Raw genomic sequence first — 27,865 nt, forward strand, 5'->3', positions numbered from 1 at the left:
TTAATTCTAGCAATGTTTTTTAGGTGGTAAACATGTCAGTAAAATCACACTCAATATATAACTCTACACCTAAATGAGTTAATGTAAATGTATTTTAAATGAGGGTTTTTTCAATGCCTAGCTGTGGTGGGGGGTGCCTAAGGCTCCAGCATGGTGGAGACCGGCCCTGGCTCCAACACAGCCTGCAGACGCATTATTAAGGGTGATTTATGGTTCCGCGTTACACCAACGCAGAGCCCACGCCGTAGGGGAGCGCGTCGCCGCGTACCGTATGGCGTAGGCTCTGCGTCGATTTAACGCGGAACCATAATTCATGCTTCAACGGTAAACAGAGCAAGGTAGCGCATGGGCAGCCAGCAGGGAATTATGCCGCATCATATCACATCTCCGAGCATACATGGCGCCCTCTAACACCGTGACTTTAGTGTGCAGGATGAAGAGTTAACCACCACATTCCCCCCCCTTTCTTGTTGTGGAGATCTCGGCTGTGCCTGCGTCGGTGTGCGGCAGAGAAGCGGCGCATTGCTGGAGGAGAATAGAATAGAATAGGTATCATCACTTCAGACCGAGACGACGGATGTGGGCTCATCCCGTCCTGCTGCTGCAAACACACAGATCTGCCTCGTGTTTTTATTCCATCCACATCCCCTCTATGTTGCTAGGTGTCTTTGAAAAGGATGCGAACCTCTGGGGGGAATTGAGATGAAAGCTCCGTTTTTACTCGCGCCTGACGAGATGGTGAGTAAAATGCGTGTATGATTTTGTGCGCTGTTTTTTTTTTTTTTTTATTCTACACTCCATGGCAATTTGGTTAATTAGCAACGATTTCAGCTGAAAAAAATTGCACAGATATAGCAGTGGTTTCAGATATCGTATTAGGGGTTTTGTTGTTCTTTTTTTGTAACACATAGATTTTTTTTAATGTAATAATTTAAATGTTAGATGCATCGGATAGATATAAAAGTGATGTGTATTTTAGGTCATGCTCTCTTATGGCTTCAGTGTCATTCTCAGGGTTATTTTCCAGGCGTTTAGGCTACAAAAAAGGGTATCGTTTTGGGCAACACATTATTATATTCTAAAGATTGTTCCTCTGATCATTATATTTTCAGTGTTGGAACCATTTTAAGAGTGTTTCCATGCATCATCAGGTTTTAAAATGACCTTCAATGCTCGGTGCCTGGAAATGAATTCTCACCTGGGATGAAGTGACAGCACAATCGGAGCGTTGTGCTTCTTGAGAGAAAGCTCGTAAATCTGACACCAACATTTACTCAATAAATATACGTAGCCTATGTATATTTGCTGGGAATTAGAGGATTCAATTTGCTCTTTATTCTACCTGTTAGTTAAATGAAATCTTGATGTATTTCCCTGACTGATGCTGCCAAAATGAGCGTGTGAGTGTTTTTTCCTGCAGTCATCTTAAACGTGGCCCTGCAGACACTCACCCATGCGCCGCTCGTGTCCCCAATACATCACAATGCATTTACCAAAACCCGTGTTATTTAAAACGTGAATGGCTGCTTGAGCTGAAAGAGTTTTTTTTCGGCTCACCTTGTTCCTACTGAGATGCAAAGGGAAGGAAAACCATTATTATTAAAAGGGACACAAACATATTCTTGAAAATCACTGAGGAATGAAGATACCTAATTATGGAATTGGGTTGCCTAATGATCATTTTGAGCTACAAATGAAATATAAACTTTCTTCATGAATTCTAAAATGCTTGACCTTAAATTATTAATTAATCCAGACTTTCTTTTGAAAGAAAATGTGTTTAGCAATTGCTAATTAACAATGACTTTGAATAGTCTGGATGCAAACAGAGGGACAGTTTGGCCCAGATTTTTTGGAAGGATGTCAATTTCATGCCAGAGTTGAACTACTGTCAGCAATTCTGTTTATAAACGTCCTGGACAGAATTAGGTGCAGTCAAGGGGTGGAGGGGGCCCGGTTTGGTAGCGTCCGGATTACATCTCCGCTTTTTGTAGATGATGTTGTTCTGTTTAAGCTGTTGTTCTCAGCTCACATTGGAGAAGTTTAGCCGAGTGTGAAGCAGCGGGGAGGAGAATTAGCAGGAAATCTGAGATTATATGGGTTCCAGTCAGGTAAGGGTTGAATGTCCTCTCTGGGTTTGGAAGTGAGGTGCCTCAAGTTCATAGGGATCCTGTTCATGACTAATGGAAAAATGGATGAGGAGATTGACAGGAGGATCAGTAAGACTCTGCAGTATTGTGGACTTTGTTCTCATCTTTTATGGTGAAGAAAGGTCTGAGCCAAAAAGCCAAGACTCTATATTTACTGCTCTACATTCTGACCCTTGCATATGTTCACCAACGGGATCTAATCAGATTGCAGATATAAATGGCTGAAATTAGTCTCCTCTGTTGGGTGGCTGGAATTTTTCCATATAAATGGACTGATCAAGAGAACCCAGTTAAGGTAGTTTGGGCATCTAATTGGGATGCCTTCTGGACATCCTCCTGGGAAGGTGTTTTGGGCATTTCAAACCAACCAAAACACGGGGCAGAACTGGGATACGCTGGAGAGATCTTGTCTGTTTGCAGACTTAAGAATGCCCTGGTATTCCTCCCCAGGGCATGGCCAGAGAGAGAGATCTGGAGCACCTACGTTGCTGCCACTGTGATCCAAACTTGGGTATGTGGAAGTTAATGAAGGGATAGATGGCTGATTAGTTACATACAAAACAAGTGAGGAATTCATTGAGGGTGACTTGATAATGGATAATTAGTAATACTTCCCTGGTATTTTTTAAATAAAGGATCATAGTAGATAATGAGCTGCTAAAAACAATGTCAAATATTCTATGTTAATTAAGGATCAAACAATAATTGGATAAAAAGTATCTGTCACTCTGTCATACTTGCATTCTATTGTGAGGTTCTGGATAACTGAGAAACCTGAAAAAGCATCACAAAACTAGCAAAACCCCATCGGTACTACAGACTTGAGCCTTAGTTATTATGTTTCATCATCGCAGCAATGATTTCAGGAGAATCATGCTGAGAATCATGCTGAAAAAAGATTGACAAATACTGAATCAATATTTCATGATTACCTGTCTATTAATTGTCTTTTTTCGTGTTCCTTTCTTGTAAAGTGAAACTTTATAAGTTAGATTCCCATCAGCTGATTGACAAGGATTGTTAGGAACCTCAGGGTAAAAAAAAAACAAAAAAAGGTAATGCAGAGGATCAGGCGCCAACCAACTCATCCCCCTCAGCGTTGGTCTCATTTTTCCTGTTTTTTTCTTAATTTACTTAATCTTTGCAGTGTTCTTCTTTTATTTATTGGTAGTTGGGCAAACAGCCACCGTGCTGCCACCAAGTATTATAGAGTTGATGTTTTTTAAGGCCACGTTTACACATAGCCGGGTATTTACAAAAACTGATATTTTCCCCTCTACGTTTTCAAAAATATCCTCGTTTACACGGACCCGCATGAAAACGCTGTTAACGTCATGCCAGCCAATCAGAATCCTGGAAAAAACATCAACAAATGACACGTGTAACTTCCAGTTAAGGCTGATTTATGGTCCCGCGTTACACCAACGCAGAGCCTACGGCGTAGGGTACGCGGCGACGCACACCGTACGGCGCGCATCGCCGCCTACCCTACGCCGTAGGCTCTGCGTTGGTGTAACGCGGGACCATAATTCAGGCTTTACTTCCAAGACGGAACGAGAGTCTGAGAGAATTTAAAACAGGTAAAATAAAATAAAATATTGACGGTAGCCAAACAAATTGTAAACACAGGTCGCACTCATGACGCTGCTGGTGACGTTTCTGTCGCATAATGTGACGTAAATCTCTGTTTTCCTCCGTTTTCTCTGTTTTGACGCAAACGTGAAAACAGAGTTTTTGAAAATCTCCACTTTGGCCGGAGTTTTCAGAAATGGTCGTTTTTGGGGGCTTTGACCTCCGTTTTCGTGTAAACGAACGGCCAAAACGCATGAAAACGCCTCCATTTTTGCCCCGTGTAAACAGGGCCTAAGTCAGTAGATCCTACCAGGTGCTCCACTGTAATGGAGACACAATGGCTAAAAGGATCAAGGTGGAGGCCAGCTCTGTTACAGTTCTGGCTTCCCATGTTTTACACCACCAAGTAGTAACTCATTACTTCATTGTTAGCTTGTCTGTAGCTATGGCTTCATCAACAGATATGCTCTTTAAGTAATTAATTTGTAGCTTGAATGAGGACTCCCAGGGGTTCCAGATATGTTGCTTGTTAAATATCCATTAGTTATGGTTCTGCAGTGCATCAGCGAGCATCTTTGTCAAGTGTGAGTTGTTGAAATATGTCAGTTTTCATTGACCCACTGGTGAGCTCTGACTGGACATGTGTTGCAGAGTACCTGCTCAATTCCGCTCAGGGAAGATGTGCATATTGTACAGTGTCTAAAAAAGTTTGTGTTAAAGAATTCATAATTTTTCTCAGAAAAGGAAAATAAAAGACCTGGAGCTAGTTTAATATCTTTTAAAGGCTCCTCGCTGAGAGAAGTGACCTGGAAGTATCAAAGTGGCAGCCATGATAAGGCAAAGGAATTTTATTTATTGAATTGTACATTTCCGGCCCATGGGTAGTTCAAAGTGCTTCACAGCATATAGATTAAATAAATTCAAGATGTTGCACATTAGAAATCATGTACAAGAAAGATATTGCAAGAACAAGTATATGAGAAGTTAAGAGAAAAAAATTAAACATAACAATTTAAAAGAAAAAAAAACAAAAAAAAACCTTTTGGTTCCAGTAGTTGTAGTATAGTGTAGTATAGTATGTATTATAATAATAACGTTCCCATATAACTTGGTTAATAGAACATTTTACTGCAGTTAAACAGTTCATTGAACTGTTTAAATCCATCTGTTTTCACCTCTGAAACGACTTATCATTTCCATACAGTAATTTAACTGTGATGATGTGGAAGGATGAAGCACGACTCCAGAGGTTGGTCAACAAGCCTTTATTCCAGACAACGGAATAACCACTTACAACTGGCAACTGACAATTGACAATTGACAACTGACAGCTGACAGAGAAGACGCGTAACTAAGCAACCATAAATCTCCCCGTGACCACGCCCCCTTCCCTACAGTCCTGATGGGTGCGAGGTCCATAATTCTGTCCGCCACACAGTCTACCCCCAGAACACCCAGAACGTTGTCCTGGAAGGGCCCATCAGTCCCTCACTGGTGGCTTAATCAGCCGACCATAACGGCTGCGCCGTCCTTCCTGTACCACAACAGGAGCATCACTGTGAGCAGGACACTGAGGGGAAAAAACAACAGTGTTAGGTGGTAAATTAGAACATCCATCCTTTGCAGCAACGACAGGAGGTTTCAGAGGAGGGCGTCCACGACAGGGAACCTGGGGGGGGGACCACAGCTTCATCTGCGTGTGTGCGGGTTTCAGCCTATCTAGTGCTCTTTGCAGCCACCTAGGTCTAGCAAAAAGGCCTTAGGGCCTCTCTCGAGGACTCTAAAGGGACCATTGTATGGAGGCTGTAGAGGAGAACGATGAGCATCATGCCGCACGAAGACAAACCGAGCCGACTTGAGCTCCGATGGGATGAATGCTCGCGGAAAACAGTGGTGAATGGGCCCCGGTGTCAAAAAACGATTTGATGCTTAGGAACTGCTTGCTGGGTGAGTTTGCAGAGCCGAACTTTCAGGCAAAAATTCTCCTGGCACACGAAGCGGGTAACCGAACCCGAGCTCTGCGGGCGCCGCATTTAAATCTTCCTTCGGGGCCGTGCGCAAACCGAGCATGACCCACGATAAGCGGTCCACCCAGTTAGCATCAGAGAGCGCAGCACGCAGTGCTGCTTTGAGGGACCTGTGAAAACGTTCACAAAGGCCATTAGCTTGTGGGTGGTATGCAGTAGTACGGTGTACCTGCACTCCCAAAGCTTCTGCCAACGACGACCAAAGTTCTGAAATGAACTGGGGCCTCTGTCAGACGTGATGTCAGACGGGACACCGAAACGTGAGACCCAGGCACCCAGGAAAGCACGCGCCACATCTTTTGACCCTGTAGAGGACAGAGGCACTGCCTCGGGCCACCTGGTGGTACGGCCCACCATGGTGAGGAGGTGCGTATAACCCTGCGATGGAGGAAGAGGGCCCACCAGGTCGATGTGGACATGGTCAAACCGCCTGGCTGGAATGGGGAACGGTTCCAGGGGCGCCTTTGTGTGCTGGTGGACTTTAGCCCGCTGGCATGCTACACATGCGGCTGCCCACTCTTTAACTTCCCTGCGGAGGCCGGGCCAGACGAACCTGGCCCCAACCAGTTTCACCGACCCCCGGATGCCAGGGTGTGAGAGGGAGTGTACTGAGTCGAAAACCGGCGCCAGGAAACCGGGACCATCGGACAGGGCCGACCAGTGGAGATGTCACAGAGAAGGGCTGGACCTCCGACCACCAAGTTCTCCAGTCTGAGACCGGTACCTGCAGACTTAAGAGTCGCGATGTCCTGGTCATCGGCCTGGTCAGCAGCCATGGCAAAAAAATCAACTCCCAGATGTACAAGGCACACGAGCGCGCATGACAGGCAATCGGCCACAAGGTTTGCTTTACCCGCCACATGCCGAATGTCCGTGGTGAACTCTGAGATGGACGCTAGATGGCGCTGCTGCCGAGCGGCTTATGGTCTACATATGCTGTGAATGAACGGCCTTCTAAGAAAAAACGAAAATGACCGGTTGGCGAGGTACAGCGCCAACAACTCACGGTCAAAGACGCGTAACTAAGCAACCATAAATCTCCCTGTGACCACGCCCCCTTCCCTACAATCCTGATGGGTGCGAGGTCCATAATTGTGTCCGTCACAATGATAGGATTTCCAACTTAGAGTATCAAGCAATATTTAAGCTTTTTGGTTTAAAATTTTCATGTTAAAAGCTCAGGAGGATCCTAAAAGTGGCTTTCTGATACAGTAGATGCACACACCAGGCATCCCACTTGTGTGGGATGCGACCATAAGATGCATTGCAAAAAGAATAAACAGATTAAATATATGGCTGTTGCAGATTTATTCAGTAAATTACAGGGAACAAAATCATTATTTAGGTCCACATTTTTTTTTGTTCTTTAAAAATAGACCTGTCTTCATCTCGTCCTTGCAATTACACTGTTATATTTCGTTTTTTCTATTTATTTTTTTATTCTGCCCCCTTGAAAAAGTAAATAAGTAACTAAAAAGAAAACTATATATGTGGAAAACACTGTGTGTTAGCATATGGCTAACTTTGCTGCATTTTAACCCAATATTAGTCAATCCACGACTTTTAGAGTTTAACTTGGAGCTTCCTCAAAGTACAGCAGAGAGTCAGCATTAATCATGCATTAATAAATGAATCAAAATAAATGCTTGCAGTAAATAGTGAAGGACACCTATTGAATTATGTCATCGTTTTCTGTCGTTACGGGAAGTGATGTGATGATTTAATATCAACTATCTAATTGAGCACTTAGCCTGGCTTGTTCTTCATTGACATGTGCTGACACTATTAAAGGGTACTTTGAGACACACAGAGAGTCAAGACATGAATGGACATCCCAGTAGCCAGGAAGAACAACTAAAGTCTGTTGATATGATATTCAAATTTAATAAAAAGGCTGAATAACAATATGCTTGCACTGCAAATGCACATTTTTCTGTTGGTCTTTCACTTGGAAGCAGCATCTCCCAAAAGCTTCAATAGGATGAATAAAATGACTGTGTCGGGTGTGTCAGAGAAAAGACAGGTGAGTGCTAAAACTCACCTGTATCAGATTTAAGCAAACATGCTAGAAAAAAGACTTCTAGTGGTTGATTTGATCTTATTTAATTACATTTTAAATATTTTTTTTTGTTTAGTCAAAGTCAAAGTCAAAGTAGCTTTATTGTCGATTCTTGACATGTCAAGACATACAAGAAATCGAGAGGACGTTTCCCACTTCCCACGGTGAAACATATAAACATATAAACATAAAGGGCCTGATTTACTAAAGGTTTGCGTGCGTAAAAACGTGTGCAAACTTGACAGCACCCGCAAACCAATGTGCAAGCTGATCTACTAACAGCGTGCAAAGAGGACTGCGCCTCTCAAATGCGCAAAATAGCACACGCTGTTCATTTAGTACTTTTGCCCTGATGAATAATCAATATGGGGCGTACCCGCCAGAAATCGCTAAATACTGGGAGGGGAAAATGCAAATAGGTCAATTTACCACACGCAATGAGATTTACCAAGCCTGAAAGTTTTTGCGGGTATTGTGATTGCGTCTGTATTTAATACGTTCGAAAGGAAGGTGCTAATCTGCCCAGCATTACGCACCGATGGCTGCTGTTATTGTGGCAAGGAGGCGACATCCAAAATCAAAGAATACGCAGAGAGAGAGTCTTTATCCTGCTGCATGCTATTTTAAAAATGGTTGCACAAGTTTTATTAAAGGCCACTTTTTCTTTAGTTCTCCGCCTTATATCTTGCCACCTTCTTTTAATGTGCCCCCCTCCACTCGCCCACAAGCAGGCCAAGCCTTTGTGCCAAAACTTTGTATTTTATTAATTACTTATCTTATTGAACGTGAAATCATCCTTCGTAAATTACATTTAATTAAAACCCGTGCTTATTAATCACAAAACACAGGTTAAACATCATGACCAAATCCGCTCCGACCCGCTGTGTCAGTATCAGCGCAGACAGACTGCAGCTTCGCCTGAATTATGATTACGTTAAATCGACGGCGTAGCCGACGGTGTAGGGTCGCGGTGCGGTGTGCGTCGCCGCGTACCCTACGCCGTCGGTTCTGCGTTGGTGTGACGCGGAACCATAAACCAGCCAATCAGGGAGCAAGGGGTTGAGGGAGCTGGGTTGATGTTGATCCGCGGACAAAACTTGTTAAGGAGCATCAAACTCACTCTTATCTATGCGGAAATAACGCTAAAATATAAAGAAGGCTTCCCAAAGTGTGATCTATGGTGAAATAGGAAAATTAAGATGTGCAACTCTTCTAAAGGTGAGACATGCATTTAATTGACTTCATGGCGCCAGCCTTGGCGTTTATTATTACGCAAATGTGGAATGTTTGGGTCTGTCTAATTTCGTCAAATTAAATTTGGAGATTCACCGTTCACATTTTTATGTTGTATGAGAGAGAGATGGAGAGGGCGAGGGAGGGAGGGAGAGACGTGGCCTGTACGTCGTTGTTTTTTGTTTTTTTGCAGTTTGGGAGCACAATACACTTGTGTGTGTGTGTATTAAAAAGAGATTTTGCAGTATGTTGTGTAATTGAAACTGGTTTGCTGTGATCGTTGATGGCAAACTCATATTAAGCATTTACATCGCTGGTTATTATGTGCCCCCCAATTAGATCTGTTCTGCCGCCGACTCTGTTTTAACCTCATCTGCCGTTCTTTTTGCATTTATTCTATCGCAGTTTTTCTCCGATATTGCGTTTCTTTTGGTAATGTTTAAATTTCTTTGCTGTAGTTCATGAATGTGTTTATTTGCCTCTTCCACTAATATCTCTAACTCCAACTCGTCAAATTTCATTTTGCGCTTGTGACTTGTGACTGTGCTTTCCATCCAGACTCTCCATGGCGCAGAGTTTGCGCCGCAAACCGTAACACACGCAACACCTCATTTAAATACTGAGGTTTGCACGTGTTATCAATTGCGCGAGCATTCTTAGTTGATCACCCGCAAAACACACAACAACAGCACGTGCAAACTTTTTCAGTGCACACGCAATTTAGTACTCTTTATTTAGGATCTTAGTAAATCGGGCCCAAAGTGCGCAGGCGCAGGCACGACAGATAGGCAGACATTCTTAAAAAGTTTCACATAAAATAAATACAACACAACACAACACAACATTTACTAGTACTAGAGATGAGTGCAAAAGGCAATTTTTGTAAAAAAAGGAAGAAAAAGAACCATATTTGGGTATTGTGTGCAGTATTTAGACATAAACATAAACATTTGCATGAACAGTAAACGGTAAGTAAAGTGACACAGTGGTGATGTTTCATAGTCCTGAGTGTTCATGTGTTCCTGCTGTATTCGGTGCAGCTACCGCCCCACACAGTGATGCAGCTGGACAGGATGCTTTCAATGGTGCCCTGGTAGCAAGTCTTCAGGATGGATGTGGGAGCTCTCGCTCTCTTGAGCTTGCGGAGGAAGTAGAGGCGCCGCTGGGCTTTCTTTCTTAGTAGCTGTATTCAGGCTAAGTTTCAGATGCAGTTTAAAAAAAAATTACCACAATGCAACAAGGTTTAAGAGGTAACATCAGAATCAGAATCAGGTCAGGTCAGGTTTATTAGGTCAGCTTAGAAAACTGTTTTTGACTTCGGATACACAATGGTATTGTGCGCCTGTTCGCACATGAGTTTCTTTTGTATTACTCCTTGCCTCCAGTGAGTGTGAATGTGTATGAATGTTCCGGTGGTGGTCGGAGAGGCCGTTGGCGCGGATTGGCTGCCACATTTCCGTCAGCCTAACCCAGGGCAGCTGTGGCTACACATGTAGTTTACCATCACCAAGTATGAATGGAGTGAATGAGCAATATAGGCTACGACCATTGTAAAGCGACCTTGGGTTCATTGAAAGCCACTATATATAAATGCAAGTTATTGTTATTACTGTTACAGTGGGTTGAGTACTTGACCTTCATTGGAATGAAATAAGCCCCGCCCCTTCTTCTGATTGGTCAATATTTGATAGATTCTATTTTCTGCCATAACTTTTGAATGGTATGACAAACAGAGTCGTGGGTGGTGTCATCGGACTCGGTTTTGACTCCTTCACCTTAATTGGTGCATATTAGCCCCGCCTCTTCTTCTGATTGGTCGATATGTGATAGTTCCTATTTTTTTCTTTTGAATGGTTTGACATAAAGACTCGTGGGTGGTGTCATCGGACATGGTTTTGCGTCCTTGACCTTTATTGGTGAAAATTCGCTGCTTGCAGCTTTAATTGTTACATTATGTTACAAGGGGTTAACAGGGAGCAAACCTCAGGAGTTTCCCCCATTGAGGGAATAATAAAGGATTATCTTATCTTAACTTAGAGCTAACAGGATCACGCTTTGTCTGTCTGCCAGTGTATTAATCCAAGTAAGAGTTTGTTTGCAAAGGTAAGAGGCATGACATATGGCTCAAGTGCGATCACTGAGGTGTTATGTGTACATAACATGGTGTGACTCAGAGTCGCCACCTACTCGTGGATGTCGGTGACTGTGTGAGCACATATGAATAATTTACACTACCAAAACAGAGTAAATGTCTCCAGTTGGTGAACATATTTTGAGTTGGTGAAAAGAAAACAGAAATTCACTCATTTTTATTGTAGTAAAGGTACTGCCAGCATATTACAAATAAACAGCAAAAAGCAATAAAAAAATTGGTTAGTGGTAGAGCATACAGGTATCTGTTTCCTATGAAGTCCATGTAGGTCTACGGACGGGGTTTGTTCACTGACTCACACCCTTAACATCATTAACACCACACAGCGACTGACATCAGGTAACGTTTCCCTCCGTCGGCACACCCAATTCAAATGAATGGGTTGTCAGGTTTTCATTAAGGTCCTGTGTCTCCCTCTCTGCCTGCAGCTCTTTGAGTTTGCTCGGACTCCGGAGCGAGAGTCACATGGACGTGTTACACTTTAACGTGTCTTTCTCGGAGGCTCGCAAAGTCCTCCTTGCTTGATGGGAAATACCAAGGTCCCGGGTTGGGAAACACTGTGCTGATTGAGGCTGAATGAACTGACTGACTGAAGAGCGTAATGCAGTTAAAACTATCGCTGTACCAAACCACTTTTTTTCTTTTTTTGCTTATTGTTACTAAAAAAAAAAGAATAAAAATAAAACAGAAATAAAAAAAATAGCTGTCTGATTTATCCAGTGCTTGATGTTTTTCTGAGTATTAGATAAATAGTTTTAAGCAAAAAAGTAATGTGTTGATCAGGGCTTAATTCAATTTTCTGAAAATGATATACAGCATAGACAAAGTAAAATCATCAGTTTTTATATCAAGACACAACAGAACGTCTAATTTGATGATAAGAAGTCATTATTAATTTTTTTAAGAATCTGGAAAGGCTCAAGACGATTAATCTGACCAATATAGCGATACATTTAAGTAGAATAACTCACCTGTTATGAAGCTTGTACAAACATATACCTTCTTATAGAGATGTGGAGAGAAATAATGTTTCAAAATAAAGGTATAGACTCTGTAAAATGCTGACGGTTTTAAGGTTTCACAAATCCTACAAAGTGATGCCTGCTTTTAAATATTTGAATAGGCTTACATTTTTAATTATGTAAACTGTCACAAATGTAATGTTTGCCACTTTTAACATTCAGAAAAACGGACTGCAAGGTGTAAAACGAGGATGGATTTTGGACAGACTCTAAAAAACAAGTGACAGTACTGAGGTACTGTCACTTGTTTTTTAGATTTAAAACCACTCTATGAAGCAATACCTCCTCTGACCACATGGGGGCACAAACAGCTGCTGTGTTGACAAACAATGGTGGATATCCCATGTTTTTAACGCGCAGGTCTAACCTGTCCTTTTTACACTGACCAACGCTGGGTGGTGTGTGTCGAACTACCCTCCTCTGAGGTACACTTAACCGCTGGGCAGGTCTAATGTAAACAGAACTAACACGGGGTGGCGGGTCGTGGACGGGGTTTTCTGATCACGTAACCTGAGTACAACCCACCAGGGGGAGGCTTTTTAAAAAAATGTTTTATTATTATTCTATAAAATAAGGAAGTAGCTCTTGAGAGTAACAACAGCAGCAGAGCGTCACAGGTAGGGCCTATATTTGCAGGATGAGTAACTGATGACACAAGGAGATCCGCCAGCTACTCAGCGTCTGAGCCGAGGACGCCATAAACCAACATATGTCCGGAATCACAAAGGATGGTTTCCATTGTTTGTGGACAAAAAAATGTAAAACCAGGGCTTTGCAAGTAAAAAAACAAACGCTTATCCTTTTGAAAATGGCACCTGTCTGACGGTGATAAATCTTGCTGATGTGGGGATAATACATCTTTTTACACGCCCAAACAGGTTACATTATGTTTCATGGATAAGGCATCCCGACTCGCCTTCCCTGCCCTCAACTCGCCTTCAGGTATAAGGTGACAAATAACACGCCATGCATATATGTATATATGTATATATATATATATATATATATATATATATATATATATATATATATATATATATATATATATATATATATATATATATATATATATATGAATGATGAAAACATGTTTAACGTACGTTGATATACATATATATATATATATCAACGTACGTTAAACATGTTTTCATCATTCAGCGATAATACCAGGATCCGATCTAAAAATGCTTTCTGACAATACTGAACTAACTGATATGACAACATTTATACAACATTGTTCTCTTTTCCTTTTTTTCAAAAAAGCACTAACATTGCCAAAAAAAATCTAATTTCCACACTGAGCCTGGATAGGAACAATCAAAGCTTCTCGTACACACGTATCACTAAATATAGTCTGCAAAGTCTTTCTTAATAATAATAATAATAATAATAATAATAATAATAATAATAATAATAATAATAATAATAATAATAATACATTTTATTTGTAGAGCACTTTTCATGTATAATCTCAAAGTGCTTACATCAACAAGGGAAAGTCAGGACACATAAAAGACCAGAAGTAAAAAAAAAAAAGCATAAAAATAAAAACATCTAAAAAAGACCAGGGAAAGCCTTCCTGAACAGGAAGAAGAAATCTTTATTTATGTTAGATAACACTTTTATAAATATATGATACTCATCACCTACATTCCTACGTGATAAAACCAGGTAAGGTAACTATTACAAAAGCACTAGAACAATACAATGATAACAATAGATGAGATAATCTACAGGTAGTCACCTACGTGTTCAGGTGATCAGCCTGGATACAACACCCTCACTGTTTAATGCTACGTTAGAAATGTTGCTGAAAAATGAGGCCATTATTTAAGTTTTTTAATCAATGAATGCTTTAATAAGTCCAATTGTACTGCAAATTATATTGAATTTAGCGCAGCCAACCATTGGAATTCACTCCTTCCTGAAATGCGTCTGGTACCCGTTGCATTTACAGCCATTTTCCCCGGTACAGAACCTACCGAGCCATTTGCAAGGGGCCGGGGGAAGGAAATCAAAGCTCAACTGCACTCCATTCCAATCACACATTCACTTATCTTGTTTTGAGCATTGTTTTGAGTTAAGTGCATTTACATTGACAATACTGTCTCTGGGAAGTGAACTTTAAGTACCTTGACGAGGTACTTAAAAAGGTCAGATAATTGAACGTGGGGTGCTGCACACGTTTCTACAATCTTGTTGAAGTAGTGGACGGGGTGGGAGCCTGCTATGCCTTTGGATGAAACGAGGACAGTGGTCCATCTTCGGCACCAACGATAGCTGTCATCATTTCCGGGAAAGCCATGGTGGCAGTTTTACATTTGGAACAAAACTTTATTCCTTGTATTGAAGAGGAAAACAATTAAAGGAGCATGAGGCTCCTTTTAAGAAATGAGACTCTCTAGCGCCACCCTTCACCACGACGGCCGTCGGGGGTACTGCAGCCAACAGTGAAGCCGGCACGGGGGAACGGGGAGAATGCACATGCAGTGTCATGTGACGTCCAATCCGCAGGACAGCGCGGGAAACTCGTCCCCAGCACTGCAGCACATTTCGCAGCACACAGCCTGTTCAAGGCAACGGAGAGACACGCTAGAGGGCTCATTCGTTTTGGTTTGGAACGCTTCATCTGACCTTATTACTAGAAAACTTAAAACGTTTACGAATTTTTCTCATGAATCCTGCCTCAAGCTCCTTTAAGTTTTGTTTAAGATATGTAGAAGTAAAACTGGAGCCACATATCCATACATTTCTTATATATCAACGAGCTTCCTGTTGTGTGTACGCTGCCTTAGCAGTTGGAAGATTGGAATGTCTCTTTGCACGTGTACTCTGTGATTAAAAGCAGTTGCACCTATACCTGTTCTCCGTAACTGGTTTAATGGGGGAGTGGTGGAAGCTCAGGAATGAACTCTACCTGAGGAAACACAAGGGATTGTGGTAGTGCAGTGTTCCTCTTGTCTTTGCACTGCATACTTTCACATGTCATGAGAATGTACAAAAGACACTCAGTGGTTAAATCCTGGGGTGCTTCATCAGTCATATCACGCTTGCTTTTGGCTTATGACATTTTCATAAGTGTATGTGCTTTAAGAGTTTTCACCAGCATTTGCAGCGGTAGCTAGGATACCGCTACATAAACTCAAAACATAATGTAAATAGAAAATTGTTTTGCAAAAGAAGTACAACAGCTCATTATGCATTTCATGTTTAGAGCGAGGAACCACTAATCCATAACTTGGAGTTCTGAGGTAGATTCATCTTATTGAATCTCACATTCATCTTGCAATCAGACTTTCCTGTGAATGTGACAGCACTGATGTGCACCAGATACATTTCGGCATGTATCCTTTGTATCTACAACAATAGACAGTGTTTTCTTTCAACATTCAGCTCCAGAAAACAGGACAGACCTGCCCAGCAACATGTGTATAGTTCAAGGTGGAGGAGTGCAAAAATGTGAGTGTATTCTACGTGCGTCCTCTCATGTCACACGGCTTTGCATATATATCCAATCCAGGACCACATATTAAAGTGGCAACATGACAATCTAATATATTGATTAATAATTACACTCCAGTTCAAACATGAAATATTGGATGTTTGTTACTTCAGCCAGATATTTACAACAGATCCGTTTCAGGAAAACTGTGAATGCACCCAGTGACCTGAGAAATGTTATTGTATAGATTATAATATATTTAAACATCCTATATAATGCTTTCTCCTACTTTACGAGGTTCAAAATTGGCTCAAACGTACATGTTACCTGTGTTTAGGCCATCTAGTTGTCATTTTATCATGCTTTTATTGAATCTGTTTTAACCTTTTCACTAGCATCATGATTCGGAAACCTGCCCCTAAAAGAAAGTACGGTAGCTCACTCAAGCAGATCATTAAATGGTCGGCTGATTGGGGAAACACAGGTGGACCTGGAGTCGCTGTACGGGAAGCAGTTGCAGCGGCTCCAGCTCCATTCCCAGTGATCCTCCCATCCCTTAGCGAGTGAGTTCCAGCTACTGCCATCAGGACGCAGATTCATAGTCCAGAGAACTAGGACCACACGCTACAGGAACAGCTCTGTCACTGCTGGTGTCTCTCTTTTAAACAATTCCTAACACATTTTATTTATTGCTGAGGTCTATCCTGCTATTAACTTTTTGCTATTAATTTTTTATTTCTATTTATAAGAAACCCTGACCTTGGTTCTACCTTTATTTATTGTTCTTTGCCTTGAAGGCTATATTTACTTTTATCCTGTTCAGTGAGCATTGTGAGTACCTGCCATGTCTGTCTTGTGCCGTCTTAAACCTGTTCTCTCTATTTGTCCTGTGTCAAATTAATGTCTGTAAAGATTGTGTGTGTAAAACAAATCTAGCTATGGCTACGAATAAAGTCCACTTGAACTTGAACTTGAACTTGATTTTTAGGTTGATTAACTATTGAAAACCAGGAGCCTCCAGATATTTTAGTTTTTTTAATCCTTTTTTGCTTTTTGTTCATTTTAACATTAATGCTGGTTGCTGCTCTGAACTAGCATAATTAAGTCCAGTCCATTCATTGATTAATTTTCAAAGTACTAAAAAAAAAGAAGAAAATCATCCCCACTTGATTGGTGGTAAACAATGACAGCCCACTGAAATTGAAAACGGTGTCACATGTGCATGCAAGACTGAAATATTATTCTGGCTCCTTACATTTTGATGTGTTTTCAGTTCGGCTGTATATTACAATATTGATGCACATGTTAACTTCTAAACTTATACAGCTGACGATTAATAATGTCTTCACATTTTGCAGATTGTAACTGCTGCTATTGAAACTGGGACTCTTCCTGAAAGCAGATATAAAACTGATAATGTTTACCATCTATGCTGCCTCTCAAGTTTGAAGACGACACTGGAACATGTACAGATAAGATAGCAGTGTTTGCTCGGAGAGCCATTGGTGGTCCCCTGAGCTGGTTTTCCAGCTGGGTCTCTTTTAAAACCCGCTGTTTATTGTTCTACAGCAGTATGTGTGACATCACTGACCAAGCTGCAATATAGATATAAAAAGATGTGCAAATTCCCAGCCTTCCCGGTCCTGAACAAAGGCCAGCTGTGAAACAGGAATATGGTGACAAACGGCTGCCAGTTCCCCTCAAAGCTGAAGAGTCCCTAAAACAGCAAACCAAATCACATATCTCCCATGAAGAAAAAGAATAAAAGGTTCTCACTTTTCTAAGGGCACTATTAAATCACTTTTATTTGCAGTGAACTATAATCAATTCACTTTGTTTTTATTCAATAACACTTCATTAATCCCAATGACAAATTACAGATTTGAAAAATAAAAAAGGTTATGTCCTTTATGTGTCTGCATATATATGCCTTGTAGTCAGCGTATATAACGCTTTGGCATTGTCTTTTCAAGACAAGCATTATAGGTCTGTGTAAGTGACAGCATGGTAGATTTATGGCAAGTAAAACAATATTGACTGAGGGGCAGATTTCTGAATAATCCGTGCTTGGTTTATTATAAAGCCAATATAACATGGACAAATATTGTATCTCAAACATCAAATTGCTCAGGTGTCTCACATGTATGCAGCCACGGCAAACAACAGTTGAAAGGGGAAGGCTCAGAGTATCTTTTGAGAGACCTGAAGTGGAGGTGCAGTCCATGAGACTGCATTTAGCCTGAATGCAAAAGCTGCTTTAGCCAAGTGTCAAATAAAGGATCTGGGGCCTCATTTAAAATGGACTGCGTAGGAGTCATACTAAAAGTGCACGTACGCTCAAAAGCCGAAAATGGCGGGCGCAAAAAAAAATCCGGATCTATAAAACCGCGTGCACGCAGACTTCCACGTAGGTTCTCTTTATAAATCACAGTCCAGCTGGAAGGCTGCGCACGTGAATCCGCCTGGTATCCCGCCCCCTACACGCCCACTTTCTACCGAAAATGGAATCATTTTGCATATGAATGAGCCTGCTGAGCATGCGCAGTGGCTTCCTGCAACCTGTTTGGCTTCAGAATGAATGAATGAACATGTCGAGCCACCGTGCCACTGAATTTCACTGAGATCTGAGATCTAGATGTTGTTGATGAGGAGGAGGACAGGAAAACCACATTATTTTGTGGTCACAGTAAAAGTAGAAAAATAAATAGTATAAAATAAAGCGAGTGAGTGGCAGCACGCCGTTGCTGCGCGGAACGCCGTGAGTTCCCCGGTGCAACAGGGGGACACACGTCCCCCCGTCTTTTCAAAATCATGTTTATTTTCCCCTTACTTTTTACAGTTTAAAAACTAACGGTAGGCTCAGCCTTAAATTGCAAATTATCAAGACACTGTATGAAAGCGATACGAGAACGGCCCCGCAGCCCCGCTTCGGCCCCGCAGCCCCGCGCCCCCCCCCCCCGCTCCTCCTCCTCCTCCTCTCCCGTCTCCCCTCAGAGCGGCTCAGGCGGGTTTATGGTTCTGCGTCACCAACGCAGACCCTACGCCGTAGGCTCTGCGTCGTTTTAACGCGGGGCCATAATTTAGGCACCATACACCCGCACGTAAAGGTTTCACGCGCCCGTAAAACTCATATGAAAACAAATCTGAGTTCCTTTAGGGAAGAAATGAGGGGCTCCGTGGGGCTCCCTAAACGCAGCCCCTCATTTGTTCTGTCCTAAAGCGGTGAAGGAGGTTCCCGGCGTGTCCTGCACCGCGGCTGCAGCTCCAGCAGCACCAGAGTCCTGACTGACAGCTTCACACACAGAGGGACACGATCAGCGCTATATTATTTTATTTTATTATTTTATTATTTTAAGTCTGATATATTTTGTGATATGTGATGACATTATTAAGAGTATGACATGAATCTGGCTTCATTTCACCACCTCAATCCCTGCGTCGCCAGTTCTCCGTGTCTTAAGTAAATTCTTACGGGAGGGTCCTAGTTGCCGTAAAGATACGCAGATTTTTCGGTTAGTTTTTTCTTTTTAGATCCGAGGATTTGCGTAGAAGGCGGCTTCCGCAACTTTCAGGCGCTTTTTCTGCGCAAGCAAGCTTTATAGATGAGGCCCCAGATTACATGTTTTTCATACTGCTGCTTGGCAATATGAAAAGATATGAATTATGCCAGCTTTACATAATCATTAAAGCTATGACAGCACTCTTACATAACACATCACATTATGTATGCCTTTGCACTGAAATCTCAGAGCAGAGCTCTGCCACTGCACACTGTGTGAATCTTTGTTGCTTTCTTCTTAGTTGAATAAATGAAAATCTGTATGGTGAGCTAACACCACTGACTCACCGTGGTAGAAGACAGGAGCTGGGAAACTTATGCCAAAATGGGTTTATAACGTTGAATGGGACATCCCATCACAGAGACAAACAAACATGCACACTCACTTATTAAGTCACCTTTGGAATATTTTGTGGGGAGTGCTTCAGGAGTAAGGGAGACTGGGTGCATCACTGGAGCCTGTACAGTCTTAAATATCTTTATTAGTCAGGTTTGTTCCAGGGGAGAGTTAGACTCTGCCAGGGGTTGGCCTTTGTCACCAACTGCTTCAAGTGGAGGAGTCTAAGTACGTTGGGGTCTTGTTCATGACTTGGGGAACAATGGAGTGGGAGATTGACAGATAGATCAGTGTGGCAAGGCAGGTTTTTTCGTATAGATACACATTATAGATATAGATATACGTTGTCCAGTTCAGTGGTCCTCAACCTTTTTTCAGTGATGTATTCTGTGAAATATTTTTTCAGCCAAGTACCCCCTAACCAGCGCAAAGCACTTTTGGTTGTAAAAAAAAAGACCTAAAACAGAGCACTGTGCCATCAGTAACTGATTTATTAAACATAAAAATATTGCTGCTATGCTTCAACCACGACTCCATCGTTGGTCCAAGTGATTGACAGGTGAAGCCAGGTGATTGACAGGTTAGGTGGAACCATCCTGGTGTGGGGGATGCTCTGGGGTTTTAGGATAATAAGTTGAATAGCCTACTCCTGAAGATAAAATTAATTTTATGAATTTAGACTTATATTTTCCTCAATTATTCATGAAATATTTATTTTTTAAATGATTTTTGCATGGATGCTACTTTTTTAAATATATGTATATTTTAAAATCTCACGTACCCCCTGGAGTGCCTTCACCAACCCCCAGGGGTACGTGTACCCCCATTTGAGAACCACTGGTCCAGATGGTTCTTTTTCAAGAGTGGTTTGATGACTGCTGTCTTCAAGGTCTGGGGGAAAACACTTGCCGAAAGGGATGAGTTTACTATTTGAATCAGATGACATGACGGGTAAAACTTTCTTCAAGAGAGCTGTGGGTAAAATATCGAGACATCAGGAGGATGAGTTTAGCTGATACACAATATCCTCTATGTTTTTGTAGCTGGTTTGGTAAAATTGTGTAATTTTTTACAAATTGGTTTTGATTGGACACAGCACTGTTCCTGGACTTAATATTGATACTGCTTTGGTGACTTGGTGAAGGGTTTCATTTAAGTTGTGCTTCAAAAAATCTTTTTTTTTGTAACTTCTCTTTGGCTAATTGAATAGATGGAAATGGTGTTTTCAAAAAAAAAACAGAAGAATTCAGCTGGGGCAACATCAGTCACAAAGACCTTGGAAACGCTATGACCCTTACTGTTTATCAAGTCCTAAGCATTGGTTCGTTGCCTGTTTCACTTGTTGGGTCAAACCAAAACGTTTTATCACATCACATAGTTTTTTAGTTCCTCTGTTTTGGGGGGTGTCAATATGGATGTTAAACACATATCACAGACAGCAGGTCTTGACATTTTTGAAAAATTTTGCATTGTGTTTTGGAGGCCTGTTGACATTCATCAACATTGCCTTAGAAGGAGCTTTTAGCTGAACAGGCAGATATTCTTAGGACTCAAATTTTCCTAAGAAGAGCTTTTAACGCTTCAGTAACTCATGAAACAATTGGTATTGTTTTTTGAGAAAGTTGTGTTTGACAAGGCATATACAGTATGTTAATGCTTGTGTTCTGTTTCTAATCTTAATACCTTTTTTTTTCTGTCACGTATCAGCACAGATATTTGACAGCATTCTCCTATTTAGGGCCCAAGCTTTTTCATGGAAAGAGTCAGTGCTGGTAATCTTTCCACCTGGACCCAGTACATGTCAGTTTGTTCTGAACACAAAAAGCCTTGTCCTCCTTGATATGCTGAGGTGACAGATCATGGTGTTACCTTGAAAGAACAGTTTGTTGAGGAGGAAGCTGGGCAGCTCGGCGACTTTTGGCGGATGCTCGTTTATGTGATGGAGGTTATGAAGAGAAAACATGAGACTTGGCCGTGGTGTGAGTTGGATTCCAATCCTGATCAGGTTTTTCATCTGGTCACTGTAATCCAGGAGAGGGGCGTCAGAGCTGAGGGAGGAGGGTGGAGGAGGAATGTTTCGGGTCCTCTGTCGGGGCTGAGGGGGACACCACATGTTGTGCTGTTGGAGTCTGGGGAGACTCCACTTATTGTGGTGACGTTTCAGTCCCTTTCTGCGTCTGCTGCCTTCTGTGGTCCTTCCTTATCTCAGCAGGCTGTAGCAGTTGTCCTTCAGAACACCATCTTATCAGTTGTTGATTTCCTTGCCCCCTGTTCTGGGGGCAAGTTTATCTTGATTCACAGGATAAAAACGGTTTGAGCTGTGTACCAGATTTCTTAAGACAGAATCTATCTTCCTCAAAGAGGCAGAAGATAAGATAAGATAAGAGGCAGAAAATGTTGAAATTGTCAATAAAATTCACTGATTGTGTAGCAGGTGTGCTGAAGGTGGGCTGAACCACAGTTAAATTGCATGTGGGACTGTAAATAACAGAGTGCTTGTAAATGTAGGTGAAGCATGTCGCAGAAAAAAAATGAAAACAAATGTTTCCATGCCAACCTTTCTCGATCACTATATTCGCTTTTGTTAGAATTAAGAGTCAAACATGCAGAAATCCAACTTTGCTTCAATGTTCTAGATCAGTAGTCGGCAACCCGCGGCTCCAAAGCTCTTTAGCGCCGCCCTAGTGGCTCCTTGGAGCTTTTTCAAAAATGTTTGACCTTTTTTTTTTTTTCCTTTTTTTTCTTCTTTTTTTCTTTTTTCTTCCTTTTTTTCCTTTTTTCTTCTTTTTTTCTTTTTTCTTCCTTTTTTTCCTTTTTTTCCTTTTTTTCTCGTTTTTTCCTCCTTTCTCCTTTCCTTTTTCTCAAAATTTAGATTTTTTTTTTCAACATTTCGACTTTTTTCTCGAAATTTTGACTTTTTTCTCAGCATTTCGACTTTTTCTCGACATTTCGTCTTTCGCCATTTGCCTTCATTCTAAGGCTTATACATCTAAGACTTTTCATTTTTTGCGGCTCCAGAAATATTTGTTTTTTGTGTTTTTGGTCCAATATGGCTCTTTCATTATTTTGGGTTGCCGACCTCTGTTCTAGATATAACTGTTAAGCTGCAAAACCTTGACATTTCATAAACACACAAGGTGACTCAATGATTGGATTTTTAGTGCAGGTGAAGTCATTGTATGTGTTTTCTCTGCTGTCGTTCCTGCTCTGGTACCAGGTGCTGAACACTCGGTTTGAGGGAAGTTCCCACCAGGCAGCTCAACTCCTCCTCCATCCCGTCCCTCGTGCTCCTCTGGAGTGTGGACGGCTGCAAGGATGAACATTAAAAGACACAGACAAGAAGAGCGCCGTCTTCCGAACAGAGACTCTTAGCAGACGGATCTGTGCAGCCCCTGCTGAATCATCGGAGACCTTCCTGAACGGCATCATTCATCTCTCTTGTGCCCGTTCAAAGATGCAGTGGGTAAGACATCCATTTGCATATACGGCATTTTTCTTAAAGAAATGATAAAGCAGAGGATATTGAATCAAGTCCTGGAGACTGTTTGTTTCAGGGCTCTCCTGCTGTCACACAATTGATTAAAAGGTTCATACTAATGTCAGGCAGCTAGTTTATTATAGATCCATCTTTGCATTTCCGAGCTGCAAAACATTTCGAAAAAATTGGGACACTGAAGCTTTTGTAATCTTGCCACTCCTTCTCACAACATTATAAAGGCATGATGGAGAGTTCCAGTTGCAGTGCCGTCCCATTCATGCTGCAAACACGTCTTAAGATGTGCAAAAGTATGAGCTTGTTGCATGTTTTGTTTCATAATCTTTAACACATTCTACATAAGAGAAAGGTCAGAGCTACAAGGCAGGTCAAGACTCGTATCTTTAACCTCTGTTTCCTCAGCCATCCCTGGATAAGATTTTTTATCGTCTTGTTAAAAAATGCGTGGACATTTCTGGAAAGAAGTCATCGTGATGGACGCAAAGATAGCTCTAAACTCTCAATGTACTGTCTACAGTAATCACAGAAGTGCAAATGATGCTGGCAAAGGGACAATAATCAACGGCACACCATCACAGGGCTTGGCAACAGTCTAGATCGTCCTCTTCTTCATCAGGCCAGTGCACACAGCTCCCGTTTCCTCCTGAAGAGTTCTGTCTACTGAGAGAGTTCACCTCCGTTACCTGCTAATGGTGCATGCAACATTACCGGGACAGCTGTTGCCTGGCAACAAACACAATACTGCAGTGCCATCATTATGATCTTTGGAGATTTCAACCACACTTATCCCTCGTCTACACTGCCTTGTGTCTGTGACGCTCAAAAAAAAAAAAAAAAGATCAAGGGCGGCCGTTCACCTTTATAAAATACACCGTAGTTGGGCAAACTTTTCTTTTTGAATGAAGTTTTACATAGAAAATAATGAAACCTGTTAAAAAGTATGATAATAATAATAAATTAAGTCAGTGATTTTTGTTTGTTTCTTTGTTTGTCAGTTCGTCAATTGATATGTATTCTAATACATTTTGTTTTTTCAGCATCTTATACATTGTACTGGTGATGTATGATTCAGTTCAACGTGATTCAGTTAAATTCAGTTCAGTTTGTAAGAAGCTTGACAGAAGTTTCCCACTGTAATTCCTTTAGCATGTGATCATTTCACTTCTTGACTGAACGATGGTTCAGTGCCGTCTGAGGGTTCAGGGACCACTTGCTCTCTCTTGCACGTGTGGGAAATATGCAGACATGCACTGCTTATGTTCGTTTGAAATAGCCTCACCTGCATCATAATTCGATAAGATAAAACATAAATATTCTGCATTCATCCTTGGGGCAAAGTTATAAATTGAAAGTTGAGCTTATTGTCCCAACTTTTTCTGACTCGAGGTTGCAAAGTCAAAGATGCTGAAGGCCAGTCGTGCTCCTGATATGACAAAGAATAAAAAAGTCCAAGAGCCTTTGTGCTTCTCTCAGCCTTAAACTGTCAGATAAACTTTTGACTTAAATTCATGTTTGAAATTAATAACGTCAAATAATACTTTATACAGGATTAGCAAATTAGTAAATTATTCATTTATGCAGACGAAGACTATCTCTGTGTGTTGACTGAATATATTTTTGTGATGTTTTGTATTCTTTCACTCTCCTTGCTTAATTTGTTCTCTTATTCCTTCCCTTCCTGCTGACGTAAAGGAGGCATCATTAGGACAACCTGCTAAGATCAAACGCATCTCATTTGATCACTGAGGACTATAATTATTCTGCTGAGGAGCGGAGAATCATCTCTCATCTGGGACCTGCAGTTTTTCTCTATTTTTTCTTTTTTTTCCCCCCTTTTTATGAGCACTGAATCAAAAAGGAGATCGATCCAGCTGCCTGTTCCTTCCGGCTTCCACAACGTCTGCTTTTGCATGGGTTGGAGAATACAATCTAAACCAGGTTTGTACAGCACTATGAAAAAGGGCTGGGCGATATGGACCAAAAGTCATATCTTGATATTTTCTAGCTAAATGGCGATACTCGATATATATCGATATCTTTTCTGTGACATAATTGGGGTTTCCCCCAAAGCATTGTAGCATAGCATCTCTGTTAGCTTCATTTTTTTCTGAGGCAAACCCTTAAAAAAACAGTCAGTTTTAATACAATGTCGTGCCAAATGTCACACAGGTACCTTTATTAACAGAGGTCTGCACAATATCAAAATGTATAAAACAAATGAAATAAAAATAAACTGCCTGCATATATAGAATAAAAATGCTTCTTGAATAAAATAAAACAAATATCCCTTTCCTGCATAACAATTAAATTAAAATACACTGTGCAATTAATACAATGTAGAGACAGTAACAGGCAGACTTTTCCACTGAGGTTGACAGTTTGTGCAAATCTCAAATAAAACATTCAAGTCAATTTGTCACAAAATAAGCTATATCAAAATCATAAAAAAAAAAATATATATATATTTTTTTTAATCGATATAAACGATATTGTCTCGTACCATATCGCGTTTGAAAATATATCGATATATATTAAAATCTCGATATATCGCCCAGCCCTACTATGAAAAAGGATTCATCAAATCTGAACATGAATCTAACTGGATTTAATGCATGAACTTGATTTTTCTGTTGTTTCTTGTTTGCAGGACAGAGTATGTCATCGGCAACTTTTCACAAAATCCTACGACCCCTTCTGCTCACAACCTTCGTTCTGGGATGTTTCGTGACAGTGTTTTTGATGTATTTTAAACCGTCCACAAGCTGGTTATATGGTCCGGTGGAGTCAACGGTCTCCACGGACAGGGTCAAGAACCTCTTTTCCACCAAGAGTGATAAAAATGTGACCACGGTGCTGGTCTGGCTTTGGCCCTTCGGACAAACCTACGACCTGAGTGTCTGCGCCTCTCTCTTCAACATCGATGGCTGTTTCATCACAGCGGACAGAAACCTCTACAACAAGTCGGATGGGGTCGTCATCCATCACAGAGACATCTCCAGCGACCTGACCAACCTGCCGCCGCTCCAGCGGCCGTCCTTCCAGAAGTGGATATGGATGAACCTGGAGTCACCGTCGCATTCGTCCCAGCTTCCTGGGATTGAGAACATGTTCAATCTGACTCTGAATTACCGCCAGGACGCTGACATTGAAGTGCCTTATGGGTCCATCGTAGCAGCAGAGACTGAGGAGGACTTTGTACCGCCGAGCAAAAACAAGCTCATCTGCTGGATTGTGAGCAACTGGAACCAGGACCACGTGCGGGTCAAATATTACAACGAGTTATACAAACACATTGAGGTTCATGCATACGGACAAGCTTTTGGAGAGTACATCTCTGACCAAGACTACTTTCCCACCATGGCCAGCTGCAAGTTCTACTTGTCCTTCGAGAACTCGATCCACAAGGACTACATCACCGAGAAACTGTACAACCCGCTGTCCGTGGGCACAGTCCCGGTGGTTCTGGGTCCAGCCAGGCAGAACTATGAGAACTTTATTCCAGGAGACGCCTTCATCCATGTGGATGACTTCACTTCGCCCAAGGAGCTGGCCGAGTACCTGCTGCTCCTGGACAAGAACGAGGGAATGTACCTCAGGTACTTTGAGTGGCGACAGCACTTTAAAGTAAAGAAAGCCTACTTCTGGGCGGAGCACACGTGCCTGGCTTGTGATTACCTAAGAAGGCACAAGGAATACAAGGCAGTTAATAACCTTGACAAGTGGTACTGGGGCTAACAGCCCTTTAAGGACTACTATAGTGCCCATCACCTTTTCGGAGAGTGGATCAAAACTGAAAAAGTGGTAGCCCTGCAAAGACTGGCATATACGTAAAGATATATGTGATAAGTGAGGCATTATGATAAAAAGAAAAAACAAACCATCTCACCCGTGCTAGTGATGCAGTCACCTATGCAGCGTACTGAATTCAAATGTGAAGGTGGTTCAGTAGTGTCATGTACATATCTTTGGAATTCCGTAGCTGTAAAATGTCCATATATTTGGAAGTTTGCATTTGCATTGCTAATCCAACAGATTGTTGTGATCTTTATGAAGATTTAGAGTGAATATTACTTTAAAACCTAGGTCCTACTGAGCGGCGCCCCACAAGCTGCTGTAACTCGCAGCCATTTAAGTCAATGGTCGCAGTCTCGCTAGAAGGGCTAGACCGCGGTTTAGAGGTTTCCCAGAAACCTCTAAACCGCTTCCTCTTCACTCTGCTCTGCACAAGATATGCACTGAGTGTTTTTTGACACTCAGCTATGGCTGAGCCATGTCGAGTTACAGATGGCTGATGGAGCTGGCAGGCTTAGACAAACCGGTCAATTTTCAAAATACCATGATTGGGCTCCGACTCGTACACTGACAAGACATTTTATTTTGACACCACTCATCATTTTTTAAATGTGGAGTAGCAGAAAGGACATAAACATAGCAAGAAGTACAGATTACCATATGACTCTCACGTGATCTCAAAAACCTTGTGCAAACACATAACTTTACAATTCACGAGAACAGGCAACGCTTCGGTTGAGACTTGTGGTTGCAAAGAGGATGGAAAAAAAAAGAAGCCATGCTTCCGCACTCAGTGGGACCCAGGTGTGATAATCTCTCTAAATACATGAAAGGTTAATATTTAATAATGTTTGAACTAGGAATGGGTGATATTTTACCGTTCACGATATACCGTCAAAAAAATTCCACACGATAAGAATTTGTCATCTCGCGGTAAAAACGATAAATTCCCGTTGATGACGTTTTTGTGTAAAACTGATTTATGGTTCTGGAAGGAAGGAAGGAAGGAAGGAAGGAAGGAAGG

General features: G+C 41.6%; 1 protein-coding gene across 1 annotated transcript; it reads left to right on the forward strand.

The window, feature by feature from the left end:
* The first annotated feature begins 383 nt into the window (after nucleotides 1–383).
* Nucleotides 384–27,858, forward strand: fut9a (fucosyltransferase 9a). Its single transcript, XM_061743101.1, has 4 exons — nucleotides 384–738; nucleotides 22,771–23,016; nucleotides 24,742–24,987; nucleotides 25,697–27,858. The coding sequence occupies exons 3-4, from the start codon at nucleotides 24,888–24,890 to the stop codon at nucleotides 26,782–26,784; spliced, it is 1,188 nt and encodes a 395-aa protein (XP_061599085.1). The 5' UTR covers nucleotides 384–738; nucleotides 22,771–23,016; nucleotides 24,742–24,887; the 3' UTR covers nucleotides 26,785–27,858.
* The last annotated feature ends 7 nt before the right edge of the window (nucleotides 27,859–27,865 follow it).

This window comes from Cololabis saira, chromosome 16, assembly GCF_033807715.1.
Source record: "Cololabis saira isolate AMF1-May2022 chromosome 16, fColSai1.1, whole genome shotgun sequence".
Classification (NCBI taxonomy): Eukaryota; Metazoa; Chordata; class Actinopteri; order Beloniformes; family Belonidae; genus Cololabis; species Cololabis saira.